Consider the following 15,431-nt stretch of genomic DNA (forward strand, 5'->3'; position numbering starts at 1 on the left):
AATGTTACTGACTTTTGGTCCTAGCCAAGTATATTTATTTTAAATGCTGAGGCTGTTACTGTGCAAACTTGAGCTAAGCAGTTGCAACAGAGGAGCATGAGGTGGCTGTACTGCAGCTAGGCCCTGCAAGCAAGAAAGAAGAAGAAAAGGAGCTGACATACATTCTACCAGCGTTCAGGGTGTCCTATGTAAAAAGGAAATCACCACAAATGAGGAGGAATTTAAGATTTCAGGGAGCAATGCTCTGGGTGTTTCTTCTGCTCATGCTGTGCTCTTCTGGAAAAACAGCCTTCTGCAGAGCTGATGGACGTGCTTCACCTTCAGGTTGGGAGAGCCTCTACCCAATCAAGTTGCACGACCACCCTGCGAGGAAGGGCAGCCTGCAAAGTGGCCAGAGGCAGGCTGCTGTGGCCGAGGTCCGAGCTCCAGCTCTCCTGCATCCCCACTTCTGTGCTTGAGAAAGGCCCCCAAAGCCTTTGACGCCAACCCCTCTCCTTGCCCGAGACGTGGGGGTGTGTGGGGACCCCCTGCTCTGCCCTGCTCTCCTCGGGGCTGTGAACTCCACTTCCTTACGAAGGGCAAACTTGTGAAGAGGTATTTTAGCACAGCTGGCCAAACAACCTCGAGCAGGAACAAACTATTTCTAGCTTTGGGCAATTCATTTCTAAAGAAATGTGATCTCCCCCAAACCAATGAGGCCTGTTATGTAAGAAAAATAGGGTAATAGTCTTGATTCGTAATGCAGAGAACGGTTGTATCCAGCAATACAAACGTGTAAGTATTTAAATCAAACATACTGTACAAAAGGCAGTATGTATGTTAAATGCATTACAAACCCATTGCAGAGATGGCAACATAAGAAAAAAAAGAAAATAAGGACTCAATTACTGGAGGGAACCTCATACCCAACAAAGCTCTGTAAGTGGGATACGAGAAGCTGAAAAGAAAACAAAACCCCAAACTAACTTTCCACGGCTTTTCTCTCAGCCAGTTTTAGAGTAAACTAATTCCTCTTTCTTGTTTGCAAGAAAATTCCATTCCTCAGATGCCAACTGCCCAGCCACGTCTCAACCAGGAATGCTGCTCGCTGGCCGATGTAAAGCTCTACTGTTTCACAAGGAAAACGAAAAGGGTTTCAAAGGGGAAGGCCAATGAAACTTAAAATTGGACATTTAGAGTGAGGATGGCCCTGGTAAAAAAGAGTCCATGAGAACCACCCTGAGCCCACAGAAAACCTAATCTGAGAAAAACCCACGTGGTGCAGTGTAAGGGCATTAACGAGAAAAGGATGTTCCTGCAGATTGGTTTAAAAATTCATGCTTCACGAGCCATCAGCTGGTTGAGATGACATGCAAAGCTGTGTCCAACTGCTCATGTTTGTTTAAGACCACATGACCTGGCATAAGTTTTAATTAATCTTCATGAGGTGGGTAAATTCGTAACCACTCAATGAAGTGGCAGTTGGCAAACAGACTTATCTCAATGCACACGCACACATGCCCGCACACACATACATATACACGATTTTTAACATAAATTTTACACATCAAAAAAGAAAAAGGAAATTAAAAAAATGGAACTCCTTACTGTGGTACTAACCATCCTAGCGGATGGGGGATTTGTCCTACAGTGCCCGGTGATAACGGATAATAAGGAGATATATCTGGAGGATGTGGAGGCCTTGGAATTCCTATGGAAGAGGAACATAAAGCAGCATTAGTGTTGAGACATGGAAATAAATAAAATATAAGGAAAAACCACATAAGTTTCTAAATTGCTATCAATTCATTTCTATTACAATACTCATGGCTTCACTTTGGGTTCCCAACGGCTGTTTCGTAGTCTTATTTTATAAAGTGAGCCTCTTGGCATCTAGCAGTCCAATCAGAGATAATTATTTTGTTATTTAGGATGAGAATTTAGGAGTCTCAGCTATAGTTTTGTTGTGACAGTGTGCTAGGTGCCATCTTAAATGCTAAATAGAAAGATGGTCCCTCTATCAACTTCATGGCTATTTTAGTCTCAAAGTCACCAAAGAGCACAGACCCAACCTATACATTGACTGGGTATAGCACGGTGTTATTCCAAAGTAACCTCCAAACCGAGTTACAAAGTCATTATAATTGCTAATGATGTTTGCTTTTGAGCAAACCTCGGAAACCTTTCCCAAAACCTAAGAGTGGAGGTGAGAGCCCCTGGAAATGCTTGGTAAAACCGGGGGCAGATGTTGAAGGTATGTATGCAGGGGAGGACAGAGAGCCCATCCATCCTCTCTGAAACTGGTGCAGTTCCTACTCGGAGAGCAGAAACCAGCTCCAGACACAAGCCTTAAATCTTAATGCTCCTTACCTTAAGAGCAAGTAAGAATTACTCAGAAGAGTAAGGGTTACAAGACTAGGTCTTTCAATTAACAAGCCAGAGCACAATTACACAGCAGAAGCAAAATTAAAACAGAGAGCATTAAAAGGAAGGGGTACTGTATTCATGGCTAAAAACTATTTTTTTAAGTCACTTGGGAAGCTTTTAATCTCTAAATTAAATCTTCTTGTGTGACATTTTCATGCAGACATTGCTTTTTCTCCATTACAAAACCCAAACAGATTAACTGGGCTTTAACCATCCGGCGAGCTATTTGCACACTTGAAAGAATGTTCACAGAAGAAAAGTAAACAGTCTACAGACGTTAATCATATGTTTTACGATAACCATTTAAAAGCTATTCCCTGTACTACCATTATTTAAATGAGAGGTTGACTATGCCATTCACTTGCAATACCCAGGGATGGCGAGATGGATTCCTTTTAAGCCATGTGAAGTTAGCATTAAGCACAATTAGAAGGGGGCCCCAGTTGAAGCGTAGGGAGTGAAAACCAGCTAATGCACAGCCTCATTCAAGGGCTGGAGTTTAGATAAATTATCTGCATATGTTAGGGCCAACACAGAACATTTCCTTTGACATGAATTCAGTTTCTGATGTACCTTCCAATTAACTAGCTGGGATTTGGATTAACAGAAACAAAACCACTGTCACTAGGAACTCAATGCAGCCCAAAGAAAGAAGATTGACACTGTTTGACTTCTCTGGGCCCTCAGGTTAAACAGGGACTCTTAAAAAGTTAGAATAACATGTAAATTCTACTCTGTAACACCAATAAATCTAGTCAGGGTTTTACGCGGTGCTCTATATTCAAGACGACTGCCCTTCAGGCTGAACTGAGAGTTGGGTAGACTTACATTGGGGAAAAGAGTTGCAAGTGTAGAGCTGGAGCTAAGTAGTTAGAGTGGATGAAAATTCAACATTATAGGAGAAAAATGGCTGAACTCCTGACACAGAAACAATGGGATTTGGGGAATTAAAAGAGATTCATTTTGAAACCGGTCATGACCCACCACCTTTAAAATTCCAGCTGCAATTTTGTAAGTGCAGATCACAGAACATACATGTTTAACTCTCTGGGTCGTGCATGCAAACCAAGCACTTGGTCGATCGAACTACTACGTGGGGTATCATGCTTGCAAAGAAACATACCTGCAAATGACCCCACACATGCAACTCTGGTGACACCCTGCAGAAGCTTTATGGAAATTCACCCAGTAGGTTTCCTTCTGAAGCCTAATTGGCTTAAAAAGAAACTGCTTTGTCTGGGTTCTTGCATGCATTTGACATTTTACATGCCCCCTTTGGTGCTCCAGCATGGGAAATCCTTCCTTCTGCACTCCTTCCCCCTAATACACAAAATGGAAAAGATCCACCCAGCCACTCTCCAAAAAACCCAAACTATTTCCCACCTACCTGTTTTGGGATCTACGTCGGCTGGTAAGTGTGGAGGAGGGTTTCCCGGTGTGAAGTGCTCATTGCTGTACGTGATAAGCGGCGTAAGAGGGTGTACATGGTGTGGGTGCTGCACAACTGGCACTTTGTTAGACTGTCAAGAGAAAAAGGTCGACGGCGTTAGAGGAGTGCCGGGTACTCCCCACTGCAGCACGAGGCACGACTTACAGAAATCTGAGTACCCAGGATTTCAACATGGTCCTCAGACTTTTTCAGATCCCTTCTTGGCGTCACCCTTGCAGTTTTCCCACCCTCTTGTTTAAAACCTCCTCACACACTTTCCCTGCTCTTGAGTTTCTTTAATCTTTTTGACCTGTCGTGCTCCTGTACGGAGCAACAGCAATTCTTCAAAATTTTTCCTTTTTATTTTATAATCTTGTGCTTCACCTCCAAGATGCAGGCAGACTCCTTAGTGAGGGGCTGACAGAGTCCCCCATTTAATTAGCACGAGACCCAAATGCTCACTGACCTGCAGGTCTTTTCCTTTCCCCTTCCTGTCCTCACTTTCAGTTCTGCATTTTACTGCTCATTGCAAATACTCCAGATAAAAAGCCTTTGTAGTGCTAGAGTATTCCCTTCATCAGCAAGCATTAAGCTGACAAGCAATCACCTGCATATTTTATATATATATATATTTTAGAAGAGGTGATTAATTATCAATTCATCAGAGAGCGCTAATAAATGGAAACTGGATACTGATGAATTAGGCTACTAAAATATTCAGCTATATAAATAATGGCAAAACCACAGATAAAGCCATTGAAATTAACACTCTTGTGGGGGGAATAATCACGCAAATATCATGAGGTTTTCCCTGACACATTCCCACATTCCTAGCTTGGAGGGGGGGCGGGGGTGGGCAATCTTTTTCTTAACAACAATAAAAAAAAAAAGGAGTGAATGAATGAAAGGAAAAGGCAGGCTGAACTGTAACTTACCCTTACAAGATCACAAAGAAAAAATTAAGCTGAAACAAGCGAACTGCTGGACCATTTACTGCAAGTAATCCAATTGCAAAAAACCCTATTCCCCATAGAGGATTTTCACTAAAATCCTACAACAGGGACATTTAACCAGATTAGGTACCAGCAAAGATAAAGAGGCTGGTATTAGATGATGAATGGATTAGAGTCAGGTTTCATTTTAGAATGTGTCTTCATTTCCTTTTATTACTTTAAGTAAGGAACAACTTGCATTAACATCAAGTAAAAGGAATCACATTAAAATAAAGTAGTGATACCAGGGCGGCCCCCGATAGCGCCGCTGCCGTTCAGGGTCCGCCAGCGCTCTCCCGCTCGCCCTCCCGCCCGAGGACGGCTCCGGCCCCACCGCTCGCTCCCCAGCACCCCAAACACATGCGCCCTCGCCGCACCGCTTTAGACAAGTTATTATCTGATCTCGGTTCGAATGCTCCGAGCTTCCCCTAAAAGCACTTTAAAAAGAATTCAGTTACTCTTTGGGGATGAGTTTCTAAACTGGGGGGAAGGAAGAGGGAAGAGAGAGCGAGAGCTTGGAGGAAAAGACGCGTCAGCCTTCCCCGAATAAACAAGAAGTCCCTCCATCGTGCTTCGGTCAAGCTAAGCTTCACCTTCGGCTCTTGCAGCCTCGCTCACCCGGGGAAGCTCCCCTAGCCCCAGCCCCAGCCATACGCAGCTATTTGACTCACCCTTTTGATAACCTGCAGAAAAAAGTGTGCATCCAAGAGAAGCAAGCCAAAGAGTAGTGCTTACACTTCCCACAACTTTTACTGTGTTTATCTCTTTTTGCAGCCCTTACATGGAACGATTCCCCTCTAATACCACGCATGTGGCGCAGGAATGTCCCACGTCAAGCAGCCACCACGCAGGACAGAGCGTGGTCGCGACAGCCAACGCTATGAATTACAGCACGTTGTGTTGGCTGGGTTGTAGGTCAGATCTGCCAGCTGTACAGCCAAGGACAACTTTTGGCCACACAGATCCACAGTGGTTTCACATCAGAGGAGCGATGGGGATTTACGCCCTTAATTCAAAAAGCCGAAGGAGATGCTCTAACCCCAAATCGGTTCTATTCCAAGTGAACCAACCTAAGCAGTCCAAAAGTAACTGAAAGGTTTGTCAAGGACTTCACGTAACAAATCATCATGCAAACTAGCAGGCATCTACTCAACAACACATGGCATTATATGCCAAATGACCACTTGATCTAGTTCACAAAAAGCAATCGTTCCAAATAAGAGGGATTTTTGCTGGCCAAGAACTGTGTGAATTCTTGCTGTTAGGTGACCCACAGTGTGGCTGTTAGCTGTTGTAGCTCTGTGCTCTCCCAACTCTATCTTCACATCATCAAAAATCCCTCACCCAGATCCTGACAGACACTGAGGGTTGTCTTCCATGGAGAGCTTATTTTCATAGAAACTGGAACCGGTTAGTTAAAAAACATAAGTAAGTGACAGAATAACATTAGAGGGTCAGACTTAAGCCGACAAACAAGAAACAACACGAGAGAGGAAAGCTGGACTTACACGCCTGTATCACCAAAGCCAGATATACCATAGGGGGTTACATGTAAACTGTGGGAAACCACCACCCACTGCTTTGAAATACCAAGACCCCCCCCGCCAATATCTCCACAAAATGGCATGAGTGCTAAATTATTATGTATTTTACTTAACACCTTTCAGAGAAAAATAAAAAGCAAAAGGAAAAAAAAATAAAAATCAACAACAAAGCGTTTGAACCTTAGTCTACAAACTCTTCCCCAGGTAAGTCACTTGGGTGACTGCCCTGCACTCAGACAATTCATATAAAAGTACTGGATGTAAGGGTAGGATACTTTTTTGCCACTCTGATGATGCTGGGGCAGAGGTGTGGGAGTAATGTACTGGGGCAAAAGTTGGAACTGTCATCTACATGCTCAAAAATACGCTCTCCGGGACAGAGAGCATGATCCACTGCCCCTGCAAATCAGTCTGCATCTGTATCGCTACCCCGGGCTGGGTTTGTCTCCTGTTTTGCACTGTTTATCACACGCTCGGAGAAGGGAGTGTAACTCCGCTCAGAATAGCATGCACAATTCGCAAGCCAAGCTAATCATACATAATATGCTAAATAAGCTGCTCTTTAAAAGCAGCATTCCCGAAGTTAACTAAGCTTCCTTGGAAAAGAGAAAAAGAAAGGACTAGCTAGGAAAGAGCAGGATTAATCCCACACATGCATCTTCCTTTGAAGTCAATGGGAGCTCTGCCTGAGTAACAAATGTGGTCCTAACCCCATCCACTGGCAATGAAAGGTAAACCGCAGAAGCCATCAATAGGAGATACCTATTTGATGACCTTAGCCATCCCCCTGCAAAAGGTCCTTCTCCAATATACATTTCCCAGTACTTTATCAAGGGTAGTTTTAAGCTAAAAGCCATTGTGAGATGCAGGAATTTCTCTGGCAACTTGAAGAACTCCATTTATGGCTATGTCAGGCACGGAAAGGGGAGCTGCACTGGTACGCACAGATTAGCATCAGGGCATGTGGTAATAGGACGGGAACAAGTGGAGGCTTCTAGAGAGAAATCCCAGCATCTACAAAGTACCAAGTCATCTGCTGATAAATCACTCCTCTCCACTGAAAGCTGGGCTCTCATACGCTGGGCTAGAGGGCACAGTAAAGAATTGCAAAAAAACAACAGAAGTTTGCTTTTCTTGATAACCCCCGCCTGAAGCAAACCAGAGGAAATTGTCCCCATAGAGACTCAACTACTAAATCTCTCTATATGAATTTGAAATGCTTCTGGAAGTGCTTAAACACAGATGACTTTAAACAATAATGGAGCTCTGGAATTAAAAAAAAAAAAAAAAAACCAAACCCAAAACCCAACCCAGAACAAACTTCGGACTGATATATGTTGGAGAGGGATACTGAGATCCATTTAGCCTAAGTTCTGCTAGGTGCCTTCAGGGAACAACAACAAAAAATATCTGAACTTCAGATTTAAACTGCAGGGGATTGTGTGTATAAATTGCTGTGTATTAGTCTTTGTTGCGTGGTAAGGACATTTCATTAACAGGATGAAAGATGCTTCTATGCGTATACAGCCCAATTTAATACACCCCACTGATGAATACTCCCCATTTATTGAAGAAGTTAATACACGCTGTATAAATCAATAGTTCCTAAGTCTCTGAAAGCAATGCAAGACTTGCACGAGATGAAACATTGTATTGTTGAGCACACAAAGAGGAACCAACCTTTAAATAGGAAGAGTTTGTTACTGCAATTTCTGTTTGCAAATTCATAGCTTGTTTGGCTTTGGTAATAAAAACATGGTATCAACTCAAAGTCAGAGAAAAACACGCCAGAGCGGTCGGAGGATTTGTCCTCGCCGGGACAGCGTGGCGTTAGTAAAAGCAGGTCTGCAAAAAAAAGCCACCCAGCCTGCAAACAAGCCACCACGCCATTGCGGCAGCGAAGCAGCCAAACCCTTCGGCCTCCAGACGGGCGCCCGGCGGCAAACTCGGCTCTGCCACGTTCCCGAGGGCAGGGCAGGGAGGATGCTCCTGCCCCAGCACGGCCCGAAACAGCTCCCGCCGCCGCAGCCAGGGAAGGGACCCCCTTCCCCGACCCGGGGCGACCTCTTACGTGTACTTAAAGCCTCAAGTCCTGCTCGGGAGAGACTGAGCAGGCACTCGCACCCCGGACCCCCAGAGCCCCCTCCCCTCCCTCTGCTACGAGTAGCGGAGGAGGAATGAGAGGATGCCATTCACCTTAAAACCTATTAATCAATAGACGCTGAAAACAAATGGAGCTAGAGCTCCGCCTGTCTTCTTTGCCATGTCCTCCTCTTCCCGGTTTCCCCATTGCTTTCCCTTTCTACTGAAGAAAGATGGGCCCTGAAAGTGCCTTTATGAGCTTAATACAATAAAACAAAAGCAGCACAGAAGAGGGTTTGTCAGCCTTTTCCCCTCCTCCAGGGTGGATGCAGAAGGTCTTGAATTAGCAGGCCCTCCTGGAGTTGCTCCCTGGGCTTAGCAAAGGGTACCATTCAATATCAGTTCACATTTAAAAAATAGGTTTATAACTTGTGTCCCTGTATTTTCCAGATGGTGCTGTTGCAGTTATGCTGACTATGGCCAGAGAAAAGCTAACAGATGTTCCTGAGCTGATCTGCAGCTCCGAAGATGCTTGTAAGAGGAGAGTTTCTTTTTTTTCTAAAGGTTGATCTCTCCTTGGTTCTGCCTAGGAATGACACCACCACCCCCCAAATCAGAAAACTAAGTTGCAAGAAAAGGCAAATCCCAACATTTTGCTGCAAATATTGGAATATTCTTCCATTTCCAGCCAGGTCACCAACACCCAAAGCAGAGCACCCGTCAGGAAGCACCACTCCGGCCCCGGGGATCACCCACGTCAGCAGCCGCTGCAGGTGGCACCCCAAACTTCAACAAGGAAACTGCAAACCATTCAGGTGAACTGAAAAGCTAAAGCCAACCAAACCCACTAGCTTCATGTAACTTGGTCCTCATCCCCTTCCCAAGCATAAACATTCAATGCCAGTGATGAAGCATTTCCTGAAAAAGTTGAAGATTTCATTTTACCCAGCTCTGTTCAGCTAGTGGAGACACAGTTTATTTTTTTTAAGGATGCTTTCACACCTGACTAAGCATTTTCTCCTGAAAACTACTTCCCCTTGCTCCATTATGGCTGATACAGTGGCCTGAGCCCTTTCACAGTTTAATGTAGCTGATTTCTGCCTAAGGTCCTGCCCTAAGCTAACTGCCCATTGTAGCGGGAGACAAGGCCTCCATTGATAATCACAACTCGCCCTGCTAAAAAAAGGCTCATTTTCTTCTTTCACACAAATGATGACAGGAGCACTGACAACCATGTGCTGGGACAATACCCCCCCTAGACAGAGCTTCACACAAAAAAACCTAACCCCCCACTGCCCACCCTTTAATAAATATAAAAAAAAAAGGGGGGGGGTGAGGGGGTGGAACGGGACACTTTTGCATCCTTCTGCTTCTTCCCCCTCCCTCCCTGACCACTGCCCAGGCCAGCGAGTGCCTACCTGCTCCTGCAAGAACTGCCGGCTTTCCAAGAAAAAAAAAAAAACCAACCGTGCTCTATTAGCAATCTCTCAGACAAAACAACAAAATCAGCTTCCTGGCTTTAAGTGTCCAGCAATTCATTCAAGCAAAGAATCGTTTTCTTTTTTTTTTTCCCCTTTAACTGTGCCGAAGTGCCCCCTGCATACAGGAGCACTAAGGCACTGTGCTTGACATTTTCGGCATCCTTCCTGTAAGGGAGCGAAGGTACTGAGGGGAGGGGGCGGGGAAGCGAGGATTTAAGATGTTCAGGAAATTTCCACTTAATTTCGCCAAAAGGCAATTATGTGAAATGATCTGGTGACAATTAGCATATGCCAAATCCTCTAGCGTAAAAGGGAAAGAACTGGGGTTTAGCTATCTAATTACTGCCTGTTAGTTCTTATGCAGGAGAATTAAAAACACTCATAGTAAAACAATATTATTAAGTGTGCTCACACTTTGCTTTCAAAGCTGCTGTGGACTGTAATCCTACTGCTATGGTATTCGGGGGGGTGTTTGTTGTTTTTTTAAGTTAAAAAAAGAAACTTGGGGTTTTAAATACAAGTTAAGTGCTGCATTCTTGGACCATGTGGTGTTACTCTAATGCCAGGTCAGACCCAGACAAGCACCTGCTACACAGCTGTATATTTTGAGATCCTTCAGCAACGCTTGGAATTACATTTACACCAGTTAGACTTTACCTCACTCATTCTCTTAATGCTTTATTGATAAAGAGAAAGCACTCTGCTGCGCCCGCTCTGCCTGATCTCGGCGTACAAACTGGGACACCAGAGTTCCCCCAGCCTATAGCCCAGAAACTGTGGCCTGCGCGCATCCAGCCAAGCCTTACACTGCATCGCAAAATTAGAGAAGATTTGATCAACAGGTGGATTTCCCCATATGAGGAGGACAGGGTAGTGCTCAGACTCTTCAAGTTTCAGGCATCGAGGTGCCCAGATCTACTTCCTCCATTACAAAAGGAGAGGCACGGTTTCTTCCCCAACCTGAGCTTTCTTCGCATACTTTAGCTTAATTACTAGACAGATATTATCTCTGTAGAGCAAGCAAGCCTTCGTTCATGTCTAACAAGGCAAAAAGCAGAAAGACTTGGCATACATTAGACTAAAACTGAAAAACACTGTTTTCTCAAGCAGTACCAGTACAAGGTGTGCTGGATACACAACCACTAAGCAAAGAGACTGGTGAAACCTAAGCAGGTCTTCAGGAAACGGTCCTGAACATGAAGGGGGTAGAGAGGGGAGAGATACAGAGCAATAATGCAAGCACAAAAATTCAGAAAAGATGGGAAGGAGGGAGACGTGAATATAAGCAAAAGGGTGCTTATAATTGCCCTCATAGACCTTATCTGTTATGTGCTTTGTATGAATACCTAGTAATGCAATTTTACTTACTGCCTAGCATTCTCTAAAATGCCACATTATAAACAGCTTTAATTCTTGCATACAAATCGCTTATTTCAGCACTAGGCAGATATATACTGTAGGAGAAACAGCTCCACTGATTTTGTTAGGGTATCTGTGACTTCTGTCTACACTAAGAACTTGAATGTGAGGCTGTTAAAAAACTGCAAGAAATGAAAAAAAATTAGCATGCATGCCTATACCCACTTACACTCGGCAATCTCAGTAATAACAGCATTATTAAAAAAACTAACATACATATACATGTCTTAAGATACGATGCCCAGTTTTCAGTACAGCTTTTTAAAATGCAGTATTCACAAATTATAGCGGACTGTTCTCAATACTGATACACAATATATGTACCAGATGTATATTAAATAGCTTAACAAATAACAAAGCTCTAGAAAATGTTTTCATTTTTTAACGTGCTAAAAACATTACATGCCGCCACAAAACAACTGAGCGATGAAATTAAGTCCAGATCAATTACTTCTTGAATAAATTCAACTAAGTTTCCCTAAAAATGTGATGTTAAATGCACATCAGAACTGAAACACCTTGCAAATATTTTGGAAGAAAAGAAACAGGCGCATTTATACAGTGCTGTCAGGCCTTTTCCCCCAAGTCCCAATAAAAAGAATTCCTTGAAAGGTAAAATGCTTACAAGATCTCATCACCAGCCATGTAAAACCCACACATGCAACAGCATGCAGTGAAAGAAGAAACATCTAAATAACCGTCCTTCTAGATTAATTCATTTTAGATGAATTCTACAGAATTTTATCCCTTGTTTTATACCAGAAAAGGCAAATAAATCAACTAAGCTACTCAGGCAAAGGTACCAGAGAGTACTGAAGTGATAGAAATCCTCCTGCTGGATCAAGTGACTCTGTAAGCAAGCTTGGCAGAGTTAGAAAAGAAAACAGCAGAAAACTCAAGACTCCCACAAAACCTCTGTTGAAAACGCGATGCTTTCTAAAATTGTTAAATACATTTCTATTTTCTGTGTATAACTACGGGCAATGTACAGAATTGGCTGAGTGGTAGGTTTACTTTCTGTAATACATATTAATAGGAGAAAAAAAGTCTCATGGTCTTCTGACAACGAACACAGAACCACTGTGTCAAAACACGCTACCTCATATTTATCAACATTCAGTTTTATTTTTCATATTCTTTTATCACTGGGTGAAATCATTTTTATGTAGTGTCTCTAAAATTTTCAGCTTGCACATTACAGCTGAGCTTTCTGAAGAATTCAGAAAATTTAACTGAGTGTCAACCAAACACAGGATCAAAAGCACCCAATTAAAAACAACTACATACTATTTTAATAATTAAAAAAAATAAAACTCGTTTTGTGTATGACAAGAGTTAAACCATTCCACCTCCAAACCCCCTTAACTGTAACATATGTGCCCTGCTACAAACCAACTTTTTCTCCTTAAAAAAAAAAAAAAAAAAAACAAAACAACAAAAAACCCCAAACATTTTTACCTTCATGGTTTCAGAGTTAAGGAAATATCGTACTGAACTGAAGAAAGCTTTGAAGTGGCCCCCTCCGCCCCAAAGGAGAAAAAGAAAAGAAAAGCTAGTGATGTCATGGTCACTGTGTGAATGTATGACTGCGGATGTAACGCACAGCTAATACACGCACACATACTTCTCCCTCGCTGGTAACCATTGTTCAGCATCCAGAAATCAGCCCCTGAAACCTGCTGTACACCAGGCTCTGAAACACAGCCCCCCCCGCGACAAACCCCCGATCCCACCCTGGCTGCACGAGAAAAAAATTTCTCCCCCCACCGCCACCACTTTCTGTAAACCAAACCCCAAAATCAGGCGGAGGGAAGGGCGAAGAGGAGGAGTGCAACAACTCTGCCCCGCTGCACCATTGTGTCGCGACAAAACGGCGCTCTGCCGCTGGCTCCTCGCCACTGCTGTAGAATTAAAGTGTCATCGAAAAGTCGCGCTTCCCCCTACTAAAAAAGATGATTACCATAAAATAAATAAATAAAAACAACGTCGCTAACAAAGGTCACAGCTGGAGATGCCTGCTTGATTTCTCAACACCCCCCCCCCCTTTTTTTTTTTTGATTCCACACAGGAGGAAAGAAAAGGAGAGGGAGAGAGGGGGGAGAGGGAGAGAAGTCACATCAGAAGTTCAACGGTCAAGACGGAAAGCGCGCACACAGAAAGTGCTACTCACCCAGCAATTCAAATTGAGATGCCAGCAGCTGAACTGCTGGAAGAGAGAGAACCCAGAGGCAAGCGCTCCTCCTTTACCACTCAAATCTTCCATTCCCACTAAAATTGCATCCCTCGGGTACATAACAGCTTTGTCTTTCCTTCTCTTAACCTCCAAAACTTTTTTCTTTACTGTCTAGATGCCAATTGTGCTGGCTTTGTATTATTTTCCTTGCAGCTTTTCTCTCTCTTTTTCTTTCCCCGCTCCCCCCCCCCTTCACTTAAAGTACTGGAAAAGCTGTCTTAAAAGATCAAGATGTCTCCAGTTTTTTGGCCTGGTGTTTTCTGAATGCTCAAAATCCACTGTCATGTTGGCTGTGAGAAGTGTCTTATTTCTAAATTGTCGGCTGCGGTTATCAAAATTTAGAGAAGCCTCCTGTCTTTTCTGATACAGCACTTTACCATCATCCTTCCAGGGAGTGGGGAAAAGACTTCCCCCCCCCCCCACGCAGGTATGTCTGCTCAGAAGACCTAAAAAGCAGTTACCTTGGAAATCAATGACAATGCTACTACAACCCAGGTTGCACAGGTATTACTAAGTGCAGCGAAGAAACGCCGGCCGGCCGTGAGGGAGCATGATCAGTTAAGTGTAGCAAGCAGTCACTTTATCTGCAAGATTGTCAAATCCCTCAAAACAAATTTCTTAGGGGGAGAGCTGTAAGGAAAATATATTTTCTTGTCATTGTAACACTGAGGTGACATTTGGCAGACCTTTACCATTAGCTCTGGTCTCCCCCACCACCCTCCCCCGCCCCCTTCTCCTTTAGTATTTAATATTTCTGTAAACCACTGACCCCACTGTAAAAGCAACTCACGAGGAGCTTCAAGATCCCTAACGTTACGGTGCCCTGGCTCTTGTATTTTCCCAAGCTGCTCCTAAGTGAGAATAAACATGGGTACCCAGAAAGCATCGCTGAACTGAGCAAGGGTGAAGCCTTCTCCCCTGCGCCTCGCTCTTGCCCGCGAGCGTCGCAAGATGCCCGCTTCCTAAATCTGAGCCGGGTACCGAGGGCAAACCGCAGCATCCGAGTTCACCGAGAGTCAACCTCTCGGCTCTTATTTATCCCTTTCCCTAAAGTTGCCAAGTAGTTACTCTGCAACAGGGGCAAAAGCCAGAAAGGCTGCTTTAACGGGGAATAATTAGGAAACCATGGCCGCGTTCTTCCGCTCCTCACTTTCTCAGCGAGTTTGTTAATACTGACGGATGCTGCGCGCAGGGAGAGCGATCGCCATGTGGGACGGACGCTGCTGCAGACGAGGCACCGAAGAGGACCAGTTGCAACCACTTGTCTTCCCCGCGCCACATCTGGGCGACTCACGCGAACGAGTTCAGCCCCCCTCGGCCCCAAAGAATGAAACAACAGGTCTAAATAAATATAGGAAAAAAATTAAACCTGTTTCGAACTGGGAGACCTTGAGCGGTTCCTGGTTTGCTTTTTAAGTGGCGGTTTAATCTGCGAAGGCTGCGGGCTAAACGAAACAAACTTAAAAAAAAAAAAAGGCAAACCGAACCAAGATGCAAACTGGCACCCAGGACCCAGGGGGGAAAAAAAAAAAAAATTAGGGGCAGATGAAGCAAGGAGGGGGGAAATCCGTGGGTTTTCTGTCCTCCTGAGCAGCGTCCCCCCTCTCCCCGCACTGCTCTGGCCTTCGCGTGCAAAGTGTCAGCCAGCAACCTTTAAGGCCCTTAATACCAAAACAAAACCCCGCGATTTCCCTTTACACGGCACTAACAAAAGCAACGAGGCTCCAGTTTGACAAGTAAAAAGCCCCAACAACACGGCAACTAATTGCCTTCCCTCCCTCTATTCACAGCAGCCACCACACTCCAGCGGCCGCCTTTGTCACACGTGCGATTTCCCGCGGCAGC

General features: G+C 44.2%; 1 protein-coding gene across 27 annotated transcripts in view; it reads right to left on the minus strand.

Moving 5' to 3' along the window:
* TCF7L2 (transcription factor 7 like 2) overlaps positions 1 to 15,431 on the minus strand; it is a 182,075-nt gene that overhangs the window by 24,323 nt on the left and 142,321 nt on the right. For 20 of the 27 annotated variants that reach the window (XM_030030526.2, XM_030030525.2, XM_030030524.2 and 17 more), the window contains 2 exons: positions 3,794 to 3,926; positions 1,588 to 1,690 (listed from right to left, as the gene is read on the minus strand). In XM_030030526.2, coding sequence (XP_029886386.1) covers positions 1,588 to 1,690; positions 3,794 to 3,926 — 236 coding nt within the window. Of the gene's footprint in view, positions 1 to 1,587; positions 1,691 to 3,793; positions 3,927 to 13,523; positions 13,658 to 15,431 lie in introns of those variants that run through there. The other 7 variants (XM_030030528.2, XM_030030521.2, XM_030030518.2 and 4 more) reach the window with 2 other exon arrangements.

The sequence above is a fragment of the Aquila chrysaetos genome, chromosome 11 (assembly GCF_900496995.4).
Source record: "Aquila chrysaetos chrysaetos chromosome 11, bAquChr1.4, whole genome shotgun sequence".
Classification (NCBI taxonomy): Eukaryota; Metazoa; Chordata; class Aves; order Accipitriformes; family Accipitridae; genus Aquila; species Aquila chrysaetos.